This window comes from Hyla sarda, chromosome 6, assembly GCF_029499605.1.
Source record: "Hyla sarda isolate aHylSar1 chromosome 6, aHylSar1.hap1, whole genome shotgun sequence".
Lineage (NCBI taxonomy): Eukaryota > Metazoa > Chordata > Amphibia > Anura > Hylidae > Hyla > Hyla sarda.
In genome coordinates this window covers 248,501,388-248,527,026 of record NC_079194.1, presented here as the reverse complement: position 1 = coordinate 248,527,026, position 25,639 = coordinate 248,501,388, and the positions used below count along the sequence as shown (strand labels likewise).

The following is a 25,639-nucleotide window of genomic DNA, read 5'->3' as shown; positions in this document are numbered from 1 at the left end:
AAAGATTTCTGAACACACAGTGCATTAAAGGTTGCTTCATATTGGGCTATGTAGCCTCATACCAGTCAGTGTATCTATGCTGATCCCTGCTTACCACAATGTCTTAAAGGGGTACTCCAATGCCCCAGCGTTCCGAACGCTGTGTGCGGGCTACGGGGTTCGTGATGTCATGGCCACGCCCCCTAAAGACGAGGTGTGATGTCACTAGCGGTCGTGTGCATGACGTCACGACACTCGCAGTCCACACCCAGCGTTTTGAACAAAATGTTCCGGACGCTGAGGCAGTGGAGTACCCCTTTAAGTAGGCATGTGGGAATCAGAACTGGACCATGTAGAAGAGCCCTGCATTGGGATTGGGATCCCGCGTGACCCAGTGACTCAACCCCACCAAGTGACTCAGACTCAACCCCACCCTCCTCTTACAGGCACCACTCCCCAGCTTTTGCCTTAGGTCCGGAATCACCAGGGTGGGACTGCTGCTCCTCCCAACTTGTCTCCCCCCCCCAACGCCATCTCACCGCCATTTTACTTGGATCCCCCACTCAGCCCCAGCTGGGTCGGTGATCCTCCCAGGGCCTCTGTGTCTGCAGTTTGCTCTGCACTGCAGCACTGCTGTACACATTGTGGTATGTGCAGAGTAATCTGCAGACAGAGCATTGCACGCTAGTGTCTTCTACAGACCTTATGGTGCAATGCTCTGCAGTCTGCACATACCCTCCCATGTGTATAGCAGTGTATATGTACTATACAGGTGGGGGTATGTGCAGAGCATTGTACCCTAGTCTGTACTACAGACAAGGGTGCAGTGCTCTGCACATACCCCCACCTGTATAGGAATGTACATACACACACAGACTGCTAAACACATGGAGGGGAATTTATCATTGTATATAAAGCTTTTTTTGGTGTATTTTTTAATGCAAAAATTTGCTCAAGAGATTTTTTGCGCATTGTTTTTGCACAAAATCTGATCAAATTTTTATGGCCATGTCTACGGTTAAGTTTACCATAGAACACTTTCTACTGTAGAATCGAATTTATTAACTGCAGGGTTTTTTTTACGCAAAAAAAAAAGCGCAAAAGCACTTTTCTTGCGCAAATATACACCACCTCGTAGGACATGTACCAAAGTGTCTATTTTGGGACAGTAAGGACTGCTACTCTCATAATGGACAGATTCAGCCTAAGCTGGGAGTTGAAGTCCAGGGGCTAAGGTGCAGATTGCAGCAGGTCATTATCCAGAGACCCGCTGCGATCCACATTTATTAACTGTAAAAGCCAGCTGCACATGCGGCTACACTGCACTGCACGCCAGCTCCAGGCTCCTGTATACACTGTCATAATTCATAATCCCCGCCGCCGGGAGACAGGAGCTCTGATTGATGAAAAGCTATTGACCAATCCTGGCGGGGATTATGAATTATAAGAGCTGTATATAGGAGCCGGCGGGCAGTGCAGTGTAGCCACATATGCCGCCGGCTTGTATAGTTAATAAATGCAGATTGCAGCGGATCTCCGGAGAATGATCTGCTGCGATCTGCCCCTCTGCCGTTGGACTACTACTCCTATCATGGGACAGGGTCTGTCCCATGATGGGAGTAGTTGTAGTACCGCGGCGCTGCTGAGGGATGGCACTTGCACATCCCCCAGCTGCGGGACTTTTAGGACTACTACTCCCATCATAGACAGACTCTGCCCATGATTAGAGTTGTAGTCCAGGGGCTAAGATGCAGATCGCACCGGGTATTCTGCAGAGACCCGCTGCGATCCATATTTAAGTTAACAAGCCGGCAGGACATACGGCTACATCGCGCTCCCGGCCTGCTTCTATATGTACTGTCATAATTCATAATCCCAGCCTGGAGACGGGAGCTCTGAATGGTCAATAGCAATTCACCAATCAGAGCTCCTGTGTTTAGGCAGCAGGGATTATGAATTATGACAGTGTATATGGAAGCCTGCGGGCAGCGCAGTGTAGATGCATGTACCGCCAATTTGTATAGTTAATAAATGCGGATCGCATCAGATCTCCAGAGAATGATCTGCTGCAATCCACATTTAAGTTAACAAGCCAGCGGTACATGCGGCTACATCGCACCGGCTTCTATATACACTGTCATAATTCATAATCCCAGCCGCCGGAACACAGGAGCTCTGATTGGTGAATAGCTATTGACCAATCAGAGCTCCTGTCTCCCAGTGGGGATCATGAATTATGACAGTGTATACAGGAGCTAGCGGGCAGCGTGATGAAGCCGCATGTACTGACGGCTTTTTAACTTAAAGGCGGATCGCAGCAGGTCTTTGCAGAATGACCTGGTGTGATCTGCAAATCAGCCCCTGGACTACAACTCCCATCATTGGCAGAGTATGTCCATGATGGGAGTAGTAGTCCTAAAAGTCCCACAGCTGGGGGATGTGCAAGTGCCATCCCTCAGCAGTGTTGCGGTACTACAACTACTCCCATCATGGGACAGACTTTGTCTCATGATAGGAGTAGTAGTCCAAGGGCAGAGAGACAGATGTCTGTTCACATTATGCGTTTTGCATAATGGAAACAGAGCAGTGTGTTCCCAAACAGGGAGACTTCAGCTGTTGCTTAACTACAGCCCCCCATAATGGGAGTTGTAGTTTAGCAACAGGAGGCTCCCTGTTTAGCAACACTGCATTATGTGCGCTCTTCCCAGGGGAGAGCGCAAAAAATGTACTAACCCATATTTCTTGTTTTTCTTTTCTTTCATTTCAGATACGTGAATGCGGAGGACTACGTCAGATTCTGTGGACTACGACGATGACCAGCGTTTTTTTTTTTTAAATTTCAATAAAATGGTTAACGAGGGCTGTGGGGGAGTGTTTTTTTTAAATAAAATGTTTTTTCTAAGTGTTGTGTTTTTACAATTTCATTTTCAGGCTTAGTAGTGGAAGCTGACGGAATCCATTACTAAGCTGGGGCTTAGCGTTAGCCCCAAAATCAGCTAGCGCTAACTTCCAATTATTAACCCGGTACCAACATACCCGGAACGTCATAAATGGCGCTCATGGGCCTAGGCGGTAACAGGCTGGCGTTATTTAGGCTAGGGAGGGCCAGTAACAATGGTCCTCACCCACCCTGGTAACGTCAGGCTGTTGCTGCTTGGTAGGTATCTGGCTGATACTGAAAATAGGGGGAACCCCATGCTTTTTTTTTTTAATAAATAAAAAATAGAGTGTGTGGTTCCCTAATTTTTTCAGTATCAGCCATATACAAACCAAGCAGCAACAGCCAGACCTTACCAGGGTGGGCGAGGACAATTGTTACTGGCCCTCCCAAGCCTAAATAACACAAGCCTGTTACCGCCTATGCCCAGGAGCGCCATTTTATAAAAAAAAAAACACTCCCCCACAGCCCTCGTTAACCCTTTTATTGACATTTTTTTAAACACTGTACATCGTCGCAGTCCACCAAATCTGACATAGTCCTCCGCATTCACGTATCTAAATTTCTAAGAAAAAAAAACTACAAAAAGTTCCCGTATATACTCGAGTATAAGCCGAGTTTTTCAGCACGATTTTTCGTGCTGAAAACACCCCCCTCGGCTTATACTCGAGTGAACTCTCCACCCGCAGTGGTCTTCAACCTGCGGACCTCCAGAGGTTTCAAAACTACAACTCCCAGCAAGCCCGGGCAGCCATCGGCTGTCCGGGCTTGCTGGGAGTTGTAGTTTTGAAACCTCCGGAGGTCCGCAGGTTGAAGACCACTGCGGCCTTCGACATCATCCAGCCCCCTCTCACCCCCCTTTAGTTCTGTACAGTACTCACCTCCGCTCGGCGCTGGTCCGGTGCTGCAGGGCTGTACGGTGAGGAGGTCGTCCGGTGGGATAGTGGTTCCGGGCTGCTATCTTCACCGGGGAGGCCTCTTCTAAGCGCTTCGGGCCCGGCCTCAGAATAGTCACGTTGCCTTGACAACGACGCAGAGGTGCGTTCATTGCCAACGTACTTCTGCGTCATTGTCAAGGCAACGCCTCTATTCCGGGCCGGAAGCGCGGAGAAGAGGCGCCCCCGGTGAAGATAGCAGCCCGGAACCACTATCCCACCGGACCACCTCCTCTCCGGACAGCCCTGCAGCACCGGACCACGCCGAGCGGAGGTGAGTACTGTACAGAACTAAAGGGGGTGAGAGGGGGCTGGATGATGTCGAAGGCCGCAGTGGTCTTCAACCTGCGGACCTCCGGAGGTTTCAAAACTACAACTCCCAGCAAGCCCGGACAGCCGATGGCTGCCCGGGCTTGCTGGGAGTTGTAGTTTTGAAACCTCTGGAGGTCCGCAGGTTGAAGACCACTGAGGGCGGATGATGAGAAGAGGATGATGAAGGGGGGGGTGTGGGATGATGACAAGAGGATGATGAAGGGGGGGTAGGATGATGAAGGGGGGGGGGGGATGATGAAGGGGGGTGTGTGGGATGATTACAAGGGGATGATGAAGGGGGGTTGGGATGATGACAAGGGGATGATGAAGGGGGGATGTGTGGGATGATGACAAGGGGATGATGAAGGGGGGATGTGTGCGATGATGACAAGGGGATGATGAAGGGGGGATGTGTGGGATGATGACAAGGGGATGATGAAGGGGGGATGTGTGGGATGATGACAAGGGGATGATGACAGGTGATGATGATGAGGGTCTGGATGATGACAGGCGGTGATGATGAGGATGTTAATGACGGGTCTGGATGATGACGGGGTCTGGATGATGACATGGGGGGATGATGTATTTCCCACCCTAGGCTTATACTCGAGTCAATAACTTTTCCTGGGATTTTGGGTTGAAATTAGGGGTCTCGGCTTATACTCGGGTCGGCTTATACTCGAGTATATACGGTAAGTACATTTTTTTGTTTCCACACACCAGCAAAAACGCAAGAAAAAAAAATGCAAGAAAAACTGACAAAACACAGGAAAAAGCTGGAACAGTTTTTCTGGTGTTTTTGCTGATGGACAAAAAACCTCAATGGAATTTATCAAAGGACGTACACAATTTTAGTAACTCTTGAGCAAGGGTGTAAATTAGACAAGCAGTGTAAAGGGGTAGATCTGTGTCTACAATAGACACCTAATGATAAATCTCCCCCATGGGGGGGGGGGTATGTGCAGACTACAGAGCATTGCACCCTTCTACAGACCCTAGGGTGCAATGCTCTGCAGTCTGCACATACCCTATGGGAGCTCCCTAGGGGAGCTATAACAAAAAGTGTAAAAAAAAAAATGTAACCCCTTCCCACTAACCCCTTCCCTAATAAAAGCTTGAGCCTTTCCCATTTTTTAACTAAAATAATGTAAAAAATCGCCACGTGCATATATATCTGCGTAAATATTGCCGCATGCGTAAAAAATTATGTTAATTAAATTGCACGGTTGATTGCGTGCTAAAGTCCAAAATTGCGCATTTTTGGTCACTTCCTATGCCATAAAAAATAATAAAAAGCGACCAAAAAGTCCCATTAAAACAAAAACGGTAAGTCCTCATACATCCCCATAGGCTAGGTATTTGCAGAGCATTGCATCGGTCAGTGACCCAGGGCCTCTGAGTCTGCACAGTCACTGCTATTCCCACCTGTACATACACCAGAGTGCAATGCTCTGCACATACACCCCCCCCCCCCCCCCCCAAGTATAGCAGTGTGTGTACTACAAGCTAATAAATCTGTGGGATGTGCTGCAAAGCTGCCACATCTAATCCAACCCATAGATTAAACTTTTCATAGATATTCCTTAATATTTTAAGTAACTTATGCATAAGGCCAATTACCTACCACTTTCTACACCAAGTGTACAAGGATCATCTATTATGTCACGGATGTTTGGACAATCAGATGTCAATCTCCATGTATTCACAAAAGCAGAAGCAGTGCCCTCGATTATACCACTTATACTCCTGAAGTCATCATTTTGTATGCTGTTAAAATTTCCACAAAGTCCTGTAAAAAAAAAAAATAGAAGACAAAAATATTAACATGAAATTCATAACAGTAGATAACTTTACAGATTATGTTTTTTACTGCAACAGAGGATATATTGAAAGACTTCATCGCAACACCTTGAACTTGCTACACACAGCAATGGGGAAATCTCTAAATTGTACATCATCTACACACATACAGCTAATAACTATCTTTCAGAAAGCTAAAACATTATAGGGAGCAGATAAAATTATGTTCCCATTTTGTGGAAAATTGTCATTAATGTGACACATACTGACAGTTGCCAAACCTCAGAATTCTATTTTTTTTATCACTTTATATCCCTCAAAAAAAGAAGTAAACATCTATTGAAAAGTCTGATCAACACCATAATGGTACTGATAAGAACTACAGATCCCACTGTAAAAAATGAGCCCTCATACAGCTCGAAATACAGAAAATTTAATTTTTTTTTAAATGGCAATTTAAAAAATTTGTTCTGTTTCACCTCAAAAATATATTTCTTTCCCGTTTTGGGGCATATGTTATGGCAAAATTAAGGAAGTCATTACAAAGTACAGTTGGTCCCGCAAAAAAAACAAAACTCATATGAGTGTGTAGATGAAAAAATAAAAGAGTTATGGCTATAAAAGTGCGAATAGGAAAAAATGAAAGTGCAACAACAAAAATTGGTAAGGTTCTTAAAGAGTATCTGTCATGATCTTGTAAAATTTTCTAATTCTCCCAGTTCACAGCCCCCATCATGATAAACCACCCTTTGTTTTTATTATTTTTTAGTTTCTACTTTTGATTTTGCTCTGTATTTTCTGCTCAGTCTTCACAGACTGGGAAAGGGCATTCCTCAGCAGACGTGACATAATCTGAAGCCATACAGGGGAGAACTTTCTCCCTCACTCTGCTACACACAGCCCAGAGCAGTTCAATGTGAGATGAGCTATGATTGGCTAAGGCTGCACCCACACCCCTCAGCACTCAAGACTGCATTTCCTTATTTTGGACCAGGAGTCCAAAATCTGTGCAAGAGATGGGGGGGAAATGTGCTCTGGACAAGTAGTAGGACACCTAGTGGCAGCTTTTTTAAACACAAATAAAATATAGAAAATTAAATATTTTTTTTCAAACAAAGTACATTAGAAAGATTTTTTTTATTTACCATAAGGAGTGCAATAGCAAAAATTTGTCTTAATGACAGTGCCCATTTAAGGGATTTTAAAGATTTTAAAAGTAGTCAAGGGGGGGGGGATAATTAAGTGGCGTATGTTTCCATGTGTTGTGTGCAAAGTTTTTTTTTTTTTTTTCAATTGAGGAAGGAGCTGTACCTAATGATGTTAAAATTGAGCTTATATGCGATAATTGTTACTGGCTGCCTAGTTTTGCATGCTATTTACCTAGAAAATTGTGAAAAGAATTATGAAAAAAAAACTTTTTTCAGCAGTTAAACAGCAAGCAAAACCATGTTACCATTACCAGTCAATAGAACACAATGTAAAACATCAAGGCCACCTGACATCTACACCACAAGACTAAACCTGTGAAGATGACAGTATACTGCACTTGTGTTGTGTTTATTAGCAGTGTGAACAGTCTGTCAGATTTTGACAGGAGTGCCTGCTCCACTTACATATTTTCTGTGACACTTTATGCAGGTAATATAGGGGGCTAAAGAAACTACTGTGTCCATTAATGTCCACCCATCATGTATCATGTACGGTACACAGCTTGATGCAAAGTAACAAAAAATATAAAAATTATAAAAATATATACATAAAATAAATACTATGCAGTATACTTCTTATACACCTTTATGTCTTCTAAATAGTAATTTCTTTGGTAATAACAAGATGATTCATACTTACCACAAGTTTTAGTTTTAAATGCAGGTTGCAGAATAACATACAGCTGCATTATGGGTAATATTTGAACCACTACCAGAAGTCCAATACTGGTTGATTTCACAACAATGTAGAAAGGTGAAGGCTGAAAGATTATGTATTTTTCTGAGACTAAAATTGTGCCAAAAAGAAACATAAACATACAACATTTAGTTTTATTAAACTGTTTAGCAGAAGGATTCGTTTTTTTTTCCTTTTTATGCTATCTTAATTATATACAAGAATTATGTATTCAGGATATGCGGGGGGGGGGGGGGGGGGAAGCTCCGGATTCTCGGCGCCACCCATTGCAATAAACTTCAGAAGTCACTGGTATAGTTAAAAGTTTCTTTATTCAGCAATTCAGACGCGTTTCGAGGTTTTGGATACCTCTTTCTCAATGACCTTGGTGCTTATACAGACAATATAAAATTACAGTTTTATATAATAAAAGATGGACGCCTTAAACGGCGTCAGGTGGTACTTAAGATCTGTCATAGACATGCGCTGTTGTAGCGCTGCTAGCTGACGTGTATGGGCTCCCACGTCAGTAGTTCATTCATAAAAAATACTCTGTCATAATAAAACATACGATAATATTAAAAGATACTTTAAATTTCAATTTCCAAGTGACTACCTACTCCTAGTTCCTAAAATCAAAGAGCAGCTTCTCTATATAATTTTGTTTCACTGTTTCTGAGTGTCGGCATCAGCTGAGCTTCCATACTTAGAGCGGCGGCTCTGATGTGCTTGATGTGTTTAGAAAAGGAGGAGGAGAAGCCAGCTCCCGAAGGAGCAATACCGCTGGTGGCGTGTTCTGAGTTACAGCTCTGCTGCACCCATTTTCAAAGTATAATATTCTTAGTCTTATTATTAGTAATCTACAACTGAAGGTCTCAAACACTCTGTAGAGGGACGACTAGCGTCAGGAGAGGAACGATATCGTTGTATTTTGATGTCATATGTCGTTATGCTCTCTTGGAATACATTCTTTATACGTATTGTATTCCAATGTCCTTATACATATTTTTTTATGGGTAGGTTCCCCATTACTGAAGGCTGCAGCGCTGAAAAGGTCTTAGTTATGGGGTTTATGTGTTGGGAGAGGTCATGGTTATTAATTGTATAGAGCTTTAGTGCGGTTTTCCCACTCTTGGGGACTGCAGCACTGCTGAATGCTCAGTTGATAAAATGAGTTTGTTACTATAGTAAATCATATGTGTGTGGTGTAGTAATGAATGATATGAATGTATGTGTATCTGAAGTACCATGTGTAGTGAGATACATTGTTATGTTAGGTATATAGTATGGGTTTCATTTTAGATAGGTACATATATACTATTAAACTACTATGTTTGATATGTGTTAGATGAGATTTAGCTGGAAGAAATATAAAAGATGTTCATGTGTTCCATCATATTATATGCATATACATGTTGTGGTTATATAAGATTAATGAATGTCAATCTATATGTATATGAAATATAAAGATGGGGTGTGACTATGTTGGTGTTGCTACGTTGTGTATATGGTATGGGCTGCGTTTATAAAGTGGTGTGTATATATTATCAATTTATATGTTTCTATATATATATATATATATATATATATATATATATATATATATATATTAGTATTATTAGTATATTGGAGTGTATTTACTAAAATTAAGGTGGAGGAAAATGGCGGATGTGTTGGCATTCTTTTATACATTATTAATGTTCTCATTTAATCCCAGAGGGGAGAGCGTGTTCATTTTGTAGATCCAAAATGATTCTCTTCTGCATAGGCTGCCAAACCTATTGTTGTGGTCCTCTGGTATCTGCTCAATGGCAGTGATCTTAAAGTCCTCAAACTCATTGTTATGCTTTTTGGTTGCATGTTTGGATACACTATGTTTTAGGAATTTATGAGTAACATTAAATCAGTGACCGCTCATGCGGTTCCTTAGCCTTTGCGATGTTCATCCAATATACTGCAACTGGCATCCACACTCAATCAGATATATTACATGCGTGGAATTACAATTGAGTCTGTCCTTTACTGTGAATTTTTTTTACCTGTTTGGTTACTCATGAAAGTGTTTGCGCCATGATTGATGTTTCTGCAGAGTTTGCATGTTTTTCCTCCGCACTTGAAACATCCATTTTGATGGAAATTTCCATTATTATTTTTTTGTTGTTTCTCTCCTCTGAGTTGGCTTGGGGCCACCATATTTTTTATTGTTTTTGCTCTTCTATATGTGTAGCCTGTTTTTTTTGGAAGGTGTTCCTTCAGAATTGGATCTTGTAACAGAATTTTCCAATGTGTTTCCATAACTTTATTTATTTTTTGTTTGTCTGTGGAATAGTCAGTTATGAAGTTGAATTTAAATTTTCCTATGAGAGCTCTGTCTTTTTTTTTCACTCTTATACAGTAAGAATTTTGTATTCTCAAGGTTTCAATGTAAAAACTTGTTGTTGTTTAACGTGAACTCTAACTCTATTTGTTTTATTTTACTTATTCTTAGTGTTTTCTTTCAGTACTTTGTATGCATTTTGTTTGACTGGGTTCACAGTTTTTGGGTGTGAAAATGTAGAAAATGTTTGTGCAAATCCTATTTTGAGAAAAAAATTTGCAACTTTTTGCCCTACATTATGCTTGCCACTTTTTTTGAATGTGGAAGGTGGTTTGCATTAATGGGGTGTAGTCTGCCACAGCCCGGGAAACTTTTTATAATATACACTAGACACTGGCATAAATAGTACCTGAAATCTACACCAGCTCATATCATATGTAAATTTGAACCAGTTGCACAAAGGCAATCACACATGTGACAAATTATTAATCTTAATAAATTTGGTGCATTGTAAACCAGAGCACATTTTTCAAGAGAGTAGTAGGAAATGTTTAAAAAAAAACTCCCCCATAGTACAGTATTTAAAGTAAAGTTGGCCAAAACCAGGATTAGAACCAACCCAAACATAACTATAATGGAAACCTTTTTAAAAAAATACTGACCAAAAAGCTTTGTGTGAATTCAGCCTTAAAGGGGTACCGCAGTGGAAAACATATTTTTTTTAAATCAATTGGTGCCAGAAAGATAAACAGATGTGTAAATGACTTCTATAAAAAAAAATCTTTACCCTTTCAGTACTTTTTAGCAGCTGTATGCTACAGAGGAAATTATTTTCTTTTTGAATTTCTTTTTGTCTTGTCCACAGTGCTCTCTGCTGACACCTGATGCTCATATCAGGAACTGTCCAGAGCAGGAGAAAATCCTCATTGCAAACCTATGCTGCCCTGGACAGTACCTGACATGGACAGAGATGTCCGCACAGAGCATCATGGACAAGACAAAAAAGAAATTCAGAAAGAAAAGAATTTCCTCTGTAGCATACAGATACTTAAAAAGTACTGGAAGGATAAAGATTTTTTTAATAGAAGTAAAATACAAATCTGTTTAACTTTCTGGCACCAGTGGATTTAAGGAAAAAAAAATTCCACCGGAATACCCCTTTAACTTATTGTTTTATTATGGGGGTTTTTTCAGCATGCGTGAGGATCTATAAGTACTCAAAGTGAATCCCTGCAAACCCTGGATCTGAGTGCATAGCAACAATGTTGACTACCACCATGTTGTATTTTTAAAGTAAAAAAAAATCTGCATACTATTTTCCTCAAATGGAATTTTTACAGGGAAAATTCTGTACAGTATTTTTTTTCTCTGGGATTGTAATATTCCTGCAAAACAGTGTTGCTGCCCCCCAACCAAACTATTGCATGCTTGCCAAAAATGATTCCAAACAGAAAATAAGCTTTTAATGGGGTTGATATAAGCAAATCGGTTTAGAATGAATAAAATTAATTCATAGTTTTACAAAATATTGGATTTTGTGACTTGCTTCAGGTAAGTCAGTACAGGAGCAAAGACTACTGTCAAAGACATTTTATGCCTGCTGCTCAGGTCAAATTTAGGCTATGTTCACACGGCGGAATGTCTTCATGGAGAATCTCCATTCAGACGTTCAACAAACTGCGGGGCGCAGTAATAATGCCGGCACTGGGACCGCACAGGAATGCACCATCTCAAAGGCGGCTAGGCATTCCGTGCGGACTCCACAGAAAGAACTAAGGAGTTGATTCTTTGTGTGGCCACGGAAATTGGAAATTCCATGCCTGAAACATCTGGCATGGAAATCCTGCCGTGTGCACAGAGCAGCAGAATCCCGCTAAATTCAACGGGACTCTTCTGCAGTGGAGTTTCCGTGCGGACATTCCAAGTGGAATTTTGCATGGAACTTCCGTCGTGTGAACATGGCCTTACTGGGCCAGGAGTTCCGCGCCCAGTGAATGTGTGCTGCTCAGAAGAAAGTGGCGATGCTGCAGGCCTTCCACTTATACTCGCTGGGTGTTAGTGGGAGGCCTGCTCAGGACATTTACAATCAGCCAAGAGAGTGTGCACTGAGCAGGAGTCATACAGTGTAAGCCTCCTGCTCAGTACATAGTTTTCATGACACCCTTGTGTAGGATTTAGTGAAAACAACATAGAGTAGCAGAGACTCTTGTCATTTTGCTAAGAGCCCCTGCTCGTCTACAGTAAGCTGCAATGCAATCTGCATTGCTGTGTACTGTTCTTGAGCACAAGAAGGTAAATTAAGATGCTATGTACTGAGCAGGAGACATCAATGATATTCTCATGCTCAGTACACAGTTTCTATGGTGCCCTAGCAGAGAAACTTTTTGACAGGTGTCCCTGCTACTCCACAGTAAGCAATGATGTGCTATGCATCGCTGCTAATGTGTGTGTGTGTAGATAATTGACGGCATATGGACACTTTTTAAACTCACTAGGCTGGGGGCTCTACACCTAGTCAAGCCAATGAAAGGCCATATTCGAATCAGCCTTTAAATCCAAAATTAAGTCCACTGCCAATTCGAGGTAAACTTCCTAAAACAAATGTCTAAAGGTTCACCCATTATTATCATAGGGTGTTTTAAGATAAAACATATCACAATGCTTAATCCTTTATAATAAATGAATATAAATATTAGTATAACTGTACTGGAAAATACAAATGGCTCATAATGTACAAATACTTTAATGAATATGTATTATTAAAAGCATCAGCTTTATACCTGAATAAATAGGCAGTCTAGACATCATTCCATTCACAAAGATTTGACTGGGCTTTATAACTTCCAATTTCTAAAAACAAGTACATCATAAATACACAGGAGATAGTGACATTTACATTGATGTTGCTAAATATCTTTAAATGAAAAATCAAATTTTACATTTAGATAAAAAATTGATTCTTTAAGACAGTTGTGTGTAATAGTTAACCCAACCCCATATTTATAATAATGACCAAGGACATTAAAGTGGTATTTTAGTTTTAGCAAATGCTATTGTTTGTATATTGAAAAATTACATAACTTTGCTAAATTAATTTACTGTAACTGTTATCAGTCCTGTACTTGTGTTACCATCACATGGGGTTTTCCTTAATAGGAATATTGATTGCCTAGGACACATCATCAATATAAGATTAGTGGGGGAAAACAGACCCTTCAAACAACTGATCAGTTATTTATCATATAATATAATTCCGTTATCATATCATATTTTTGGCCTACTCTAAGCATAGTACATCAATGTTATTATATCGAGTATATGATCAAAATTAATGTAACCTTTTATTGGTCCTTATGCTTATAGGGAACAAAAAATTATAAACTGTGTGAAAAATTAGTGAATCTGGATAAAGTGATCCCAAATATTGAAGAAAAAGTGGCAACTAAAAAGCAAACAACTTGATATGGAAGACAGATACAGAGGGGGCAGAAAATGGTGATATAAAACATTTCTGTACTAAATGCATTATTGAGACTTCCGGAGCCCAGAGCTTTTTCTCACTGGTTACTGTCTAGAGGTGCGAACAAAGAAACTTCCTCTCGGGTCCCCATCCCAAGAGGCATCTAATGACCGTGTCACTGTTAAGAGGGGAGAGGGGAGGTAGGACAAAATAAAGTGGAGAGGTCAGTGATAACAATTGTGGTCATTACCAATCAAGTAGGAAAGGGGAGGTATTGGTGGTTGTTTTTCTTGTTTTTGTTTTTCTTTTATAAAGAACATGAGTTTGGAATATATTTCAACACATTCTTCATATTTATCAGTGTGTCGGTTTACATCCCTATTAGTTTTGTGCTTTATTTCTCAAAGGTAGATAAAAAAAAAAGTAGATAAGTTTTCCTGCGGGTGAGATAAAGAAGAGTTTCGGGCTTATAGTGTGTATGACCTGAACTGTGGCAGGGGCTAATCCAGAGTCTAGTCTCGGGAGGGGAACCATCAGGGTATCGTGCAGTTGTCGACATGCCCCCTCTCAGAATTACATTGAGGGGGCGTGGTGTGACGTCACAAGGGGTGTGTGTTACGCCGAGCGCTCCGGGTCCCTGCTCCTCCCCGGAGCGCTCGGCGTTCCTCTCTCTGCAGCGCCCCGGTCAAACCCGCTGACCGGGAGCGCTGCACTGACTCTGCCGGCGGGGATGCGATTCGCATAGCGGGACGCGCCCGCTCGCGAATCGCATCCCAAGTCACTCACCTGTCCCGGTCCCCGGCTGTCACGTCCTGGCGTGCGCGGCTCCGCTCCTTAGGGCGCACGCGCCAGCTCTCTAAGATTTAAAGGGCCAGTGCACCAATGATTGGTGCCTGGCCCAATTAGTCTGATTAGCTTCCACCTGCCTCCTGTCCATATAACCTCACTTCCCCTGCACTTCCTTGCCGGATCTTGTTGCCTTAGTGCCTAGAGAAAGCTACTACTGTGTTTACCATTACTGTGTTTCTGACCTCCTGCTATTACTATTGACTACGAACCTTGCCGCCTGCCCCGACCTTCTGCTACGTCCGACCTTGCTCTTGTCTACTCCCTTGTACCGCACTTATCTCAGCAGTCAGAGAGGTTGAGCCGTTGTCGGTGGATACGACCTGGTTGCTACCGCCGCTGCAAGACCATCCCGCTTTGCGGCGGGCTCTGGTGAAAACCAGTAGCAACTTAGAACCGGTCCACCGGCACGGTCCACGCCAATCCCTCTCTGGCACAAAGGATTCACCTCCAGCCAGCCGAATCGTGACAGTAGATCCGGCCATGGATCCCGCTGAAGTGCCGCTGCCAAGTATCGCTGACATATCCAAGGTGGTCGCCCAGCAATCCCGACAGATCGCCCAACAAGCTCACCAGCTGTCGCACTTGACCACCATGTTACAGCAACTTCAGTCGCAGCTACAGCAGCTGCAACAGCAGCTACCATCTCCTCCGCCAGCTCCTGCACCTCCTCCGCAGCGAGTGGCCGCTCCTAACCTCCGCTTGTCCCTGCCCGACATATTTGATGGGAACTCTAGACTCTGCCGTGGTTTCCTGTCACAATGTTCCCTACATTTGGAGATGTTCTCGGACCAATTTCCTACAGAATGGTCGAAGGTGGCTTTCGTGGTTATTCTCCTGTCTGGGAAAGCTTTGTCTTGGGCCACACCGCTCTGGGACTGCGATGATCCTGTCACCGCCACTGTACAGTCCTTCTTCTCTGAGGTTTGCAGTGTCTTCGAGGAACCAGCCCGAGCTTCTTCTGCCGAAACTGTCTTGTTAAACCTGGTCCAGGGTAGTTCTTCTGTAGGCGAATACGCCATCCAATTTCGTACCCTCACCTCTGAATTATCTTGGAATAACGAGGCCCTCTGCGCGACCTTTAAAAAAGGCCTATCCAGTAACATCAAGGATGTGCTGGCCGCACGAGAAATTCCTGCCAACCTGCATGAACTTATCCATTTGGCCACCCGCATTGACATGCGGTTTTCTGAAAGACACCAGGAACTCCGCCAGGAAAAAGACCTTGGTCCCTGGGCACCTCTCTCACGGTATCCTTTGCAATCTACCCCTGTGCCTCCCGCCGAGGAGGCTATGCAAGTGGATCGGTCTCGCCTGACCCTTGAAGAGAGGTCTCGCCGTAGGGATAAAAATCTATGTATGTACTGCGCTAGTATCGAACATTTCTTTGTAGATTGCCCTATTCGTCCTCCACGTCTGGAAAACGCACGCACGCACGCACCCAGCTCACGTGGGTCTGGCGTCTCTTGGTACGAAATCTGCTTCTCCATGTCTCACGATGCCTGTGCGGATTTCTCCTTCTGCCAACTCCTCCTTCTCAGCCGTGGCCGTCGTGGACTCTGGTTCTTCTGGAAATTTTATTCTGGCCTCTTTGCTTGATAGGTATTGCATCCCGGTGACCCGTCTCGTCAAGCCGCTCTACATTTCTTCGGTCAACGGAGTGAAGTTGCACTGCACTGTGCGTTACCGCACAGAGGCCCTGCTTATGATTATTGGACTGCATCACGAGAAAATTGAATTTTTGGTCCTGCCCAACTGCACCTCTGAAGTCCTCCTCGGTCTGCCATGGCTCCAGCTTCATTCTCCCACCCTGGACTGGACCACCGGGGAGATCAAGAATTGGGGTCCTGCTTGCCGCAAGAAATGCCTCACGTCTGCTCCCAGCCCCGTCTGTCGGGCCTCAGTGTCTCCTCCTGTGCCTGGTCTCCCCCAAGGCTTATCAGGACTGTGCCATGCCTCCTCATAGCCCCCTTCCTGGTGACACCCTGCCCTGTGACATGCTTCTCCCTCTGCTCCCCCTCCCCATTCCTTCTGTACTGCCTGCCGTTGATCTGTATACCCAGGACTTCTCTGTCCTCCAGAAGGAGACTCTACAATCGCTCCCAAAGTCCTCGTCCCTGGTGGAGCGACAACCGGACAAAAAGAAGGGGAGACCTAAGGGGGGGGGGTACTGTTACGCCAAGCGCTCCGGGTCCCTGCTCCTCCCCGGAGCGCTCGGCGTTCCTCTCTCTGCAGCGCCCCGGTCAGACCCGCTGACCGGGAGCGCTGCACTGACTCTGCCGGCGGGGATGCGATTCGCATAGCGGGACGCGCCCGCTCGCGAATCGCATCCCAAGTCACTCACCTGTCCCGGTCCCCGGCTGTCACGTCCTGGCGCGCGCGGCTCCGCTCCTTAGGGCGCGCGCGTGCCAGCTCTCTAAGATTTAAAGGGACAGTGCACCAATGATTGGTGCCTGGCCCAATTAGTCTGATTAGCTTCCACCTGCCTCCTGTCCATATAACCTCACTTCCCCTGCACTTCCTTGCCGGATCTTGTTGCCTTAGTGCCTAGAGAAAGCTACTACTGTGTTTACCATTACTGTGTTTCTGACCTCCTGCTATTACTATTGACTACGAACCTTGCCGCCTGCCCCGACCTTCTGCTACGTCCGACCTTGCTCTTGTCTACTCCCTTGTACCGCGCTTATCTCAGCAGTCAGAGAGGTTGAGCCGTTGCCGGTGGATACGACCTGGTTGCTACCGCCGCTGCAAGACCATCCCGCTTTGCGGCGGGCTCTGGTGAAAACCAGTAGCAACTTAGAACCGGTCCACCGACACGGTCCACGCCAATCCCTCTCTGGCACAGAGGATCCACCTCCAGCCAGCCGAATCGTGACAGTGTGGCTGTGATGTCACAACCCCCGCAGCCCGCACCCAGAGTTCGGAACAAAATGTTCTGAATGCTGGGGCAGTGGAGTATCCTTTAAGTACGCAGCATAGTTCCCCCACACTAGGTAGGCAGCATAGTTACCCCACACTAGGTAGGCAGCATAGTTCCCACACTAGGTAGGCAGCATAGTTCCCCCACATTAGGCAGGCAGCATAGTTTCCCCACACTAGGCAGGCAGTATAGTTTCCCCACACTAGGTAGGCAGCATAGTTCCCCCACACTGGGTAGGAATCAAAGTTCCCCCACACTAGGTAGACAGCATAGTTCTCCCACAATAGGTTGGCAGCATAGTTCCCCCACATTAGGTTGTCAGCATAGTTCCCCCACACTAGGTTGTCAGGATAGTTCCCCTACATTAGGTTGTCAGCATAGTTCCCCCACATTAGGTTGTCAGCATAGTTCCCCCACACTAGGTTGTCAGCATAGTTCCCCCACATTAGGTAGGCAGTATAGTTCCCCCCCACATTAGGTTGGCAGTATAGTTCCCCCCACATTAGATTGTCAGAATAGCTCCCCCCCACATTAGGTTGTCAGCATAGTTACCCCACATTAGGTTGTCAGCATAGTTACCCCCACATTAGGTTGTCAGCATAGTTCTCCCACATTAGGTTGTCAGCATAGTTCCCCCACACTAGGTTGTCAGGATAGTTCCCCTACATTAGGTTGTCAGCATAGTTCCCCCACACTAGGTTGTCAGCATAGTTCCCCCACATTAGGTTGTCAGCATAGTTCCCCCACACTAGGTTGTCAGCATAGTTCCCCCACATTAGGTAGGCAGTATAGTTCCCCTCACATTAGGTTGGCAGTATAGTTCCCCCACATTAGGTAGGCAGTATAGTTCCCCCCACATTAGGTTGGCAGTATAGTTCCCCCCACATTAGATTGTCAGAATAGCTCCCCCCCACATTAGGTTGTCAGCATAGTTCCCCCCACATTAGGTTGTCAGCATAGTTACCCCCACATTAGGTTGTCAGCATAGTTCTCCCACATTAGGTTGTCAGCATAGTTCCCCCACATTAGGTTGTCAGCATAGTTCCCCCATATTAGGTTGTCAGCATAGATCACCCACATCAGGTTGTCAGTATAGTTCCCCCATATTAGGTTGTCAGTATAGTTCCCCACATTAGGTTGGCAGTATAGTTCCACCCACATTACGTTGGCAATATAGTTCCCCCCACATTAGGTTGGCAGTATAGTTCTCCTCACATTGGGTTGGCAGTATAGTTCCCCCACATTAGGTTGGCAGTATAGTTCCCCCCACATTAGATTGGCAGTATAGTTCCACCCACATTACGTTGGCAATATAGTTCCCCCCACATTAGGTTGGCAGCAAAGTTCTCCTCACATTAGGTTGGCAGTATAGTTCCCCCACATTAGGTTGGCAGTATAGTTCTCCCCACATTAGGTTGGCAGCATAGTTCCCCCTACATTAGGTTGGCAGTATAGTTCTCCCACATTAGGTTGGCAGTACAGTTCCCCCCACATTAGGTAGGCAGTGGCCCCCATAGACATGCAGACTTCAGCCATATACAGTGTATGGCTGGAGGCTGTATGTTTGTGTACTGCCCCACTTCAGTGCTCCAACCACCATTCCTCTGGTCAGGGGACATGATCTACTGCTATGGCCTACAGGCTATAGCTGTAGGTCCCGGTACCGGAGGAGCAGTGGACAGAGCACCGAAGATGATATGCCGCTGGTAACTTACCATGCGCTACGCTCTGCTCTGTTCCTATGGGCGCACGCACAGGATGTCAGTGACGTCCCTGCTGCGTGCGCTACCTCCCGGCAGCCCCTGTGTTCTTAAAGTTAATGCGGGGCTGCAGAAAGGTAACCGGGACATCCTTGTGTCCAGAAAAGATCTTTCGGGACACAGGGATGTCCTGAATGTGATGGGGGAAATTAATCTGGGGGGCAGTCGCCCCCTGGATCCGCCACTAAACTTTGCATGTAATATTAGCAAAGATAGGAAATGGTGTAGAGTCAAAAAAGGTAGTCTAATGTGCCATGTCCAGATAAAACAAGCAACATTAGCAGAGGAAGCAGGCTGGATTGATGTTTGGAGAAGTATATATCAGGATAGGGACAAATACATGTTGCAGTGTCACACATAAAATGGCCTCAAGAATGATATAGGCTTATGTGCATTTCAAGATATGAAACACTCTGTTAGATCAATATCAGACCACGTATCTGTTTTAAATTCTCTATAAAAAGAGACTTGAAATTTAGTTTAATTACAGTCTTGGGAGACCTGAGTGGATGTTAATTAGATAAAAATCTACTTATGGGATTGCTTGCCCATGCAAAAGTAATTATTGAGCCTAAATGGTTCTATCCGAACAATGGCCAATATGTAATATATGAGTTTGAATATGAAATAGCTAAGCAGACAAAGAGGGGAATTTTTTGGATGTCTCAAAACCTCAGGGATGGGTTGAAGCAGATTATGCAAAGTTGTTGTATAGGAATTCTTTGTCATTTTATTATTTTTACTTGTTTATAAAAGAAAATAACGTTAAAAGAAAACATAATATGCCTGCTTAGCTACCATTCTGGAAAGTGAAAAATTAAAGGGATACTCCCATGGAAAACTTTTTTTTTTAATCAACTGGTGCCAGAAAGTTAAACAGATTTGTAAATTACGCAAGCAAGGGAAGTCAGCTCTCACGACCCATCCGCACGGCAAATCTCCAATGCAATGTAGAAAACAGCAAGTAGCCAGCGGTAAAGGAACTTCACTTTATTTCACGATAAGACATCAATAAAAGCACTCAAACGGCAGTCCATAAAAACAGGAACACTGAAACATGCAAGTTGCATGTTTCAGTGTTCCTGTTTTTATGGACTGCCGTTTGAGTGCTTTTTATTGATGTCTTATAGTGAAATAAAGTGAAGTTCCTTTACCGCTGGCTACTTGCTGTTTTCCAGATTTGTAAACTACTTCTATTAAAAAAATCTTACTCCTTCCAGTACTTTTAAGGGGCTATATGCTACAGAGGAAATGCTATTCTTTTTTGGATTTCTCTGATGTCATGACCACAGTGCTCTCTGCTGACCTCTGCTGTCCATTTTAGGAACTGTTATGTACTTTTATATTATTGTTGCGCTTAAAAAAAATCACAAACTTTTTAACCAAATTAGTACGTTTATAATCCCTTTATTTTGATGACCTCTAACTTTTTTATTTTTCCGTATAAGTGGCGGTATGGGGGCTAATTTTTTGCGCCATGATCTGTACTTTTTTTTGATACCACATTTGCATATAAAAAACTTTTAATACATCTTTTATAATTTTTTTTTTATAAAATGTATTAAAAAAGTAGGAATTTTGGACTTTTTTTTTTTTTTTTTCGTTCACGCCGTTCGCCGTACGGGATCATTAACATTTTATTTTAATAGTTCGGACATTTACGCACATGGCGATACCAAATATGTCTATAAAAAATGTTTTTTACGCTTTTTGGGGGTAAAATAGGAAAAAACTGACGTTTTACTTTTTTATTGGGGGAGTGGATTTTTCACTTTTTTTTTACTTTAACATTTTTTTTTACACTTGAATAGTCCCCATAGGGGACTATTCATAGCAATACCATGATTGCTAATACTGATCTGTTCCATGTATAGGACATAGAACAGATCAGTGTTTTTGGTCATCTTCTGCTCTGGTCTGCTCGATCACAGACCAGAGCAGGAGACGCCGGGAGCCGCACGGAGGAAGGAGAGGGGACCTCCGTGCGGCGTTATGAATGATCGGATCCCCGCAGCAGCGCTGCGGGCGATCCGATCGTTCATTTAAATCGCGAACTGCCGCAGATGCCGGGATCTGTATTGATCCCGGCACCTGAGGGGTTAATGGCGGGCGCCCGCGAGATCGCGGGCGTCGGCCATTGCCGGCGGGTCCCTGGCTGCGATCAGCAGCCGGGATCAGCCGCGCATGACACGGGCATCGCTCCGATGCCCGCGGTTATGCTTAGGACGTAAATGTATGTCCTGGTGTGTTAAGTACCACCTCACCAGGACGTACATTTACGTCCTGCGTCCTTAAGGGGTTAAAAAAAAAAGTTTTCCACGGGAGTACCCCTTTAAGTAGTTAATGAGGCAGTTGAGTTATGACTTGTCAGTGAGCGATCAGGGCAGGTGAGTATAGTAACTTCTTCATTTTTACAGTACCTGGAATCAATTAGAATGTATTTTTTTATCACCAGAATACCCCTTTAAGATGTGTTTGTTATCAGTGTAATAACTTATTAAAGATGTTGTTTTACAGTGAGATGATCACTCACAGTTGAGGCATTGTTAAGGAAAATGGTGACTCCTTTAAGACATGCTTCTGTCTGTCTTAGTCCACAGTGTCTTAATTCACCCAAAATGGTAAAGAGGCCTCTCCTACAATCCTAGGGAGTAAAAACATTGCATTAGGGAAATAAAGAGAGACTTTTAAATAGTCAAAATCATAACTAAATTTCTGCAATATCCACACATAGAAAAGGCAACACTTCACCAGCTTAGCAGAAAGTCACAGAATGACATACAGATGCCAGGGGCACACAGACAAATGGGCAGCGACTGTTTCACATGGCAAGTGTGCATCTTTTGGCCAAGAAGAAGCAGTGGGCCAGAAGAAGCATGCTTGGTGTGTTAAAGGGTTGTTGCCCCTTGTCTGTGTGCCCCTCAATTGCAAGCTGTGTTCATGTTAAAGGGGGCAATGTGTAATATTAACTCATTAAAGCATTACTGTCATTAGAAAGAACATTTAAAAAAAAGTTTCAAATCAGTGTAGTTATGTGCCCTAAGACCTGTATGCATAACAATATGCATGTTTTTATATGTAAAATACCTTTCCATCTATGTCTTACTATGCTCACTCTTCTTGCACTACTCCTAAAACTGGGGGAGTTTCTTCAGAACCATGACAAACTAGCTCCTTTCCTCCCCTCTCCCTTGTCATGAGGTTTGCACAAACATTTTTACATTTGCAAAGCTTTGTGCCTAAAGTGCATGGTTTTTATTACTCTAATGCAGCTATAAGAACCTATATTTATTGCTTGTCAGTGTGAATGGAAATGCTACTCTTAAGACTGCAAACTGCGTGGGTCCTGTCTGGATCTCACATGGGCTCAGTTCACCCTGTCGAAAGCTGTATTATACACTGAACTGGAGGGAGCAGAGCAGAGCAGGGAGAGAACCACATCCATCCCCTCAGCAAATCAGTCCAAATTACTTGTTGCTAGGACAAAAAAAGCTTGAACACCAGGGTTTGTTTGCAAAATTAAAGAGAATGATACCCTTGGCGGCTGTTTTTTAAACCATTCTTTCACATCTGTAGCAATCAAACTTTTTAACAAAGTATAATAGGAAAACGCTAAGATTTTAAGGAAGTATTAAATGAAAAATGTATCTAAAGACAGTAAAGCTTTAAGAACACAGTCAGCTTAATTTTTGCATTTTCCTTTTTCCTCTTTGCCCTCTAAGAGCCATAACTCTTTTATTTTTTCATCTCCAGACCAATACAGTGGCCCCGACATATGATAATTTCAACATGCGATGGCCTCTCAGAGGCCATCACATGTTGAAGGCAGCATCAACATACGATGCTTTTGTATGTCGGGGCCATCGCATAAACGGCTATCCAGCAGCGCAAACTGCTTCAGCTGCCGCTGGATAGCCGTTTACGGTGCCCCGTAAGCTCCGGTGATGGTTACTTGCCTGTCCACTGCGCTCCAGGATGTCATCTTCGTGATCCCCTGCATCGCCGTCGCTCTCCATCGTCGTCATCACGTCGCCGCACATGCCGTCCCGTCATCCAATAGGAGCGGCGTGCGTAGTGACGTAATGGCGGCGATGAGGAATGACAATCCCAGGCAACAGAGAGGTTCCGGAGCGGAGGCACACCCCGGGGACGTGGCGACAGCAATGGATGCGACATCCAGGGCAGCGGTGACAGCGGGGACAGGTGAGTATAAAGTCCTATATTTAACATTGCACGGATCCCTCAACATATGATGGTTTCAACAAACAATGGTTCATTTGGAACGGCTTACCATCGTATGTTGAGGGACCACTGTATAGACTTATTTTTGGCACAACCAATTGTACTTTGTAATGACACCTTTTATTTTACCCTAAAATGTATGACAAAACAAAAAAAATTATTTTGTGGGGAAATTAAAAAGAAAACTGCAATTTAGCAAATTCTGGAGAGTTTTATTTTTACGCAGTACACTTTATAGTAAAACTGACATGTTCTCTCTATTCTGTTGGTCAATATGATTAAAACGATAACCATGTTTACATGCGGTATTATTACTGTACTACTTTTATGCAAAATTTGTATTTCTCTATTCTGACCCCTATAACTTTCTTATTTTTCCGTATATAGGGCTGTCGTTTTTATTGGTTCCACTTTTGCGTACATGTGACTTTTTTTAATCACTTTTTATTTAACATTGCTGAGATGTGATGTGACCAAATAACAGCAATTTTAGATAAAAAAAAAAATGTTTACGCCTTTCACGTTCCAGGATCATTAACATGATAATTTGATCATTTAATAATTTGGACATTTATGCATGCGGCGATACCAAATATGTTTATTTCCAACTTTTTTTTTTTTTACACTTTTTATTAGTAAAATGGTAAAAAGCTAATTGTTCATTTTTATTGGGGGAGGGGCTTATTCACATTTTAAGAAAAGTTTTTCTTTTTTTTTACTTAATTAGGGGACTATTTATAACAATCATTAGATTCATATTACTGTTATGCATGGCACTTATCAGTAATATTGGCAATCTACTTCTCTGGTCTGTCAGAAGCCACATCAGAGGAGAAGATTGCCGAAGCTTGCTGGGAGCCAGTAAGCAGCACTCCGGCAACCGTATTGACTCATAGGACCCCTGCAATTAAGCTGTGGGTGGACCCATGAGTTCTCCCCTGAATGCCTCAGATGCCAGCTGATGTCAGCCATTACCAGCGGGTTCCTGGCTACTGATAGCCGTGCATGAAATGACCACAGCTCCTACCAGGGCACCAGGACATCCATTTGCATCCATCGTCCGTATAGGGTTAAAGGGGTACTTCGGTGGAAAACAATTTTTAAAAAATCAACTGGTGCCAAAAAGTTTCCCAGATTTGTAAATTACTTCTGTTTAAAAATCTTAATCCTTCCAGTACTTATCAGCTGTTGTATGCTCCAGAGGAAGTTATTTTCTTTTTAAATTTCTTTTCTGTCCGACCATTCTCTGCTGACACCTCTCTCCATGTCAGGAACTGTTCACAGCAGGATAGGTTTTCTATGGGGATTTGCTCCTGTTCTGCACAATTCCTGACACAGACAGAGGTGTCAGCAAAGAGCACTGTGGTCAGACAGAAAATAAATAAAAAAATAAAAGAACTTCCTGTGGATCATACAGCAGCTGATAAGTACTGGAGGGATTAAGATTTTTTAATAGAAACAATTGACAAATCTGTTTAACTTTCTGGCACCAGTTGATCCACCGAAGTACCACTTTAAGAACAAAGGGAATGCAGACTTTTTTTTTTGTTGCCGTTTTGTTTTTTATTGTGCCATTCTTTTATAACTTAATGTTGAATATGAATCCCATAAGAAATACAATAAATGTGTTTTGCCTGCTCACTCTTTGACCGTTTGACTTTTGAGCAGGACTGTTTTTGTTTAACATCCCATGTAAAATAGCTAGAGAAAGAAATGTTGGTCATACCTTAGAAATCACATAATGACAGTCCCCATGCATGTTATATCGGAACTGGTCAAATGTGGTTATGTGGGAGCCTCCTTCTATGGAACATGTTGCAGAACAAGGAATGGCCGAACAATTCCATTTCCCACCAAAACATGAACTGTAAATCAAATTATCATTATCTTAAACAACTGTTAAAAAAAAGTCTTGAGTGAAAATATTTTACAACTAAATTAGACTTTAAAATCTGGTAATATTGTATTTGAATATTCTAGCTCAGGTTCATACTTTATTTGTTAAAGAGTACCTGTCACCACAAAAACTTTTTATATTTTGTTAATCAATGTATAAGAAACAATGTTCTAATAACATGTGATTAACAAAAATGTATCTTTATATATATTTTTTTTAACTTTTAAATACTGACCACTAGGGGTTTCCCTACATGTTTTGGCTATAGAGTTGAGCTCTGCAGCCGGGACACTGAAGAGCACAGTGCAACTCCCTGCCTGTCAATCAGACAGGCGGGAGCGAGTGCTGT

At 43.2% G+C, this 25,639-nt stretch overlaps 1 protein-coding gene across 6 annotated transcripts in view; it reads right to left on the bottom strand.

Moving 5' to 3' along the window:
- LOC130276901 (mucin-5AC-like) overlaps positions 1–25,639 on the bottom strand; it is a 442,145-nt gene that overhangs the window by 309,962 nt on the left and 106,544 nt on the right. For all 6 annotated transcript variants that reach the window (XM_056526890.1, XM_056526891.1, XM_056526895.1 and 3 more), the window contains 5 exons: positions 25,120–25,258; positions 21,685–21,795; positions 12,946–13,015; positions 7,813–7,959; positions 5,789–5,953 (listed from right to left, as the gene is read on the bottom strand). In XM_056526890.1, coding sequence (XP_056382865.1) covers positions 5,789–5,953; positions 7,813–7,959; positions 12,946–13,015; positions 21,685–21,795; positions 25,120–25,258 — 632 coding nt within the window. The remainder of the gene's footprint in view (positions 1–5,788; positions 5,954–7,812; positions 7,960–12,945; positions 13,016–21,684; positions 21,796–25,119; positions 25,259–25,639) is intronic.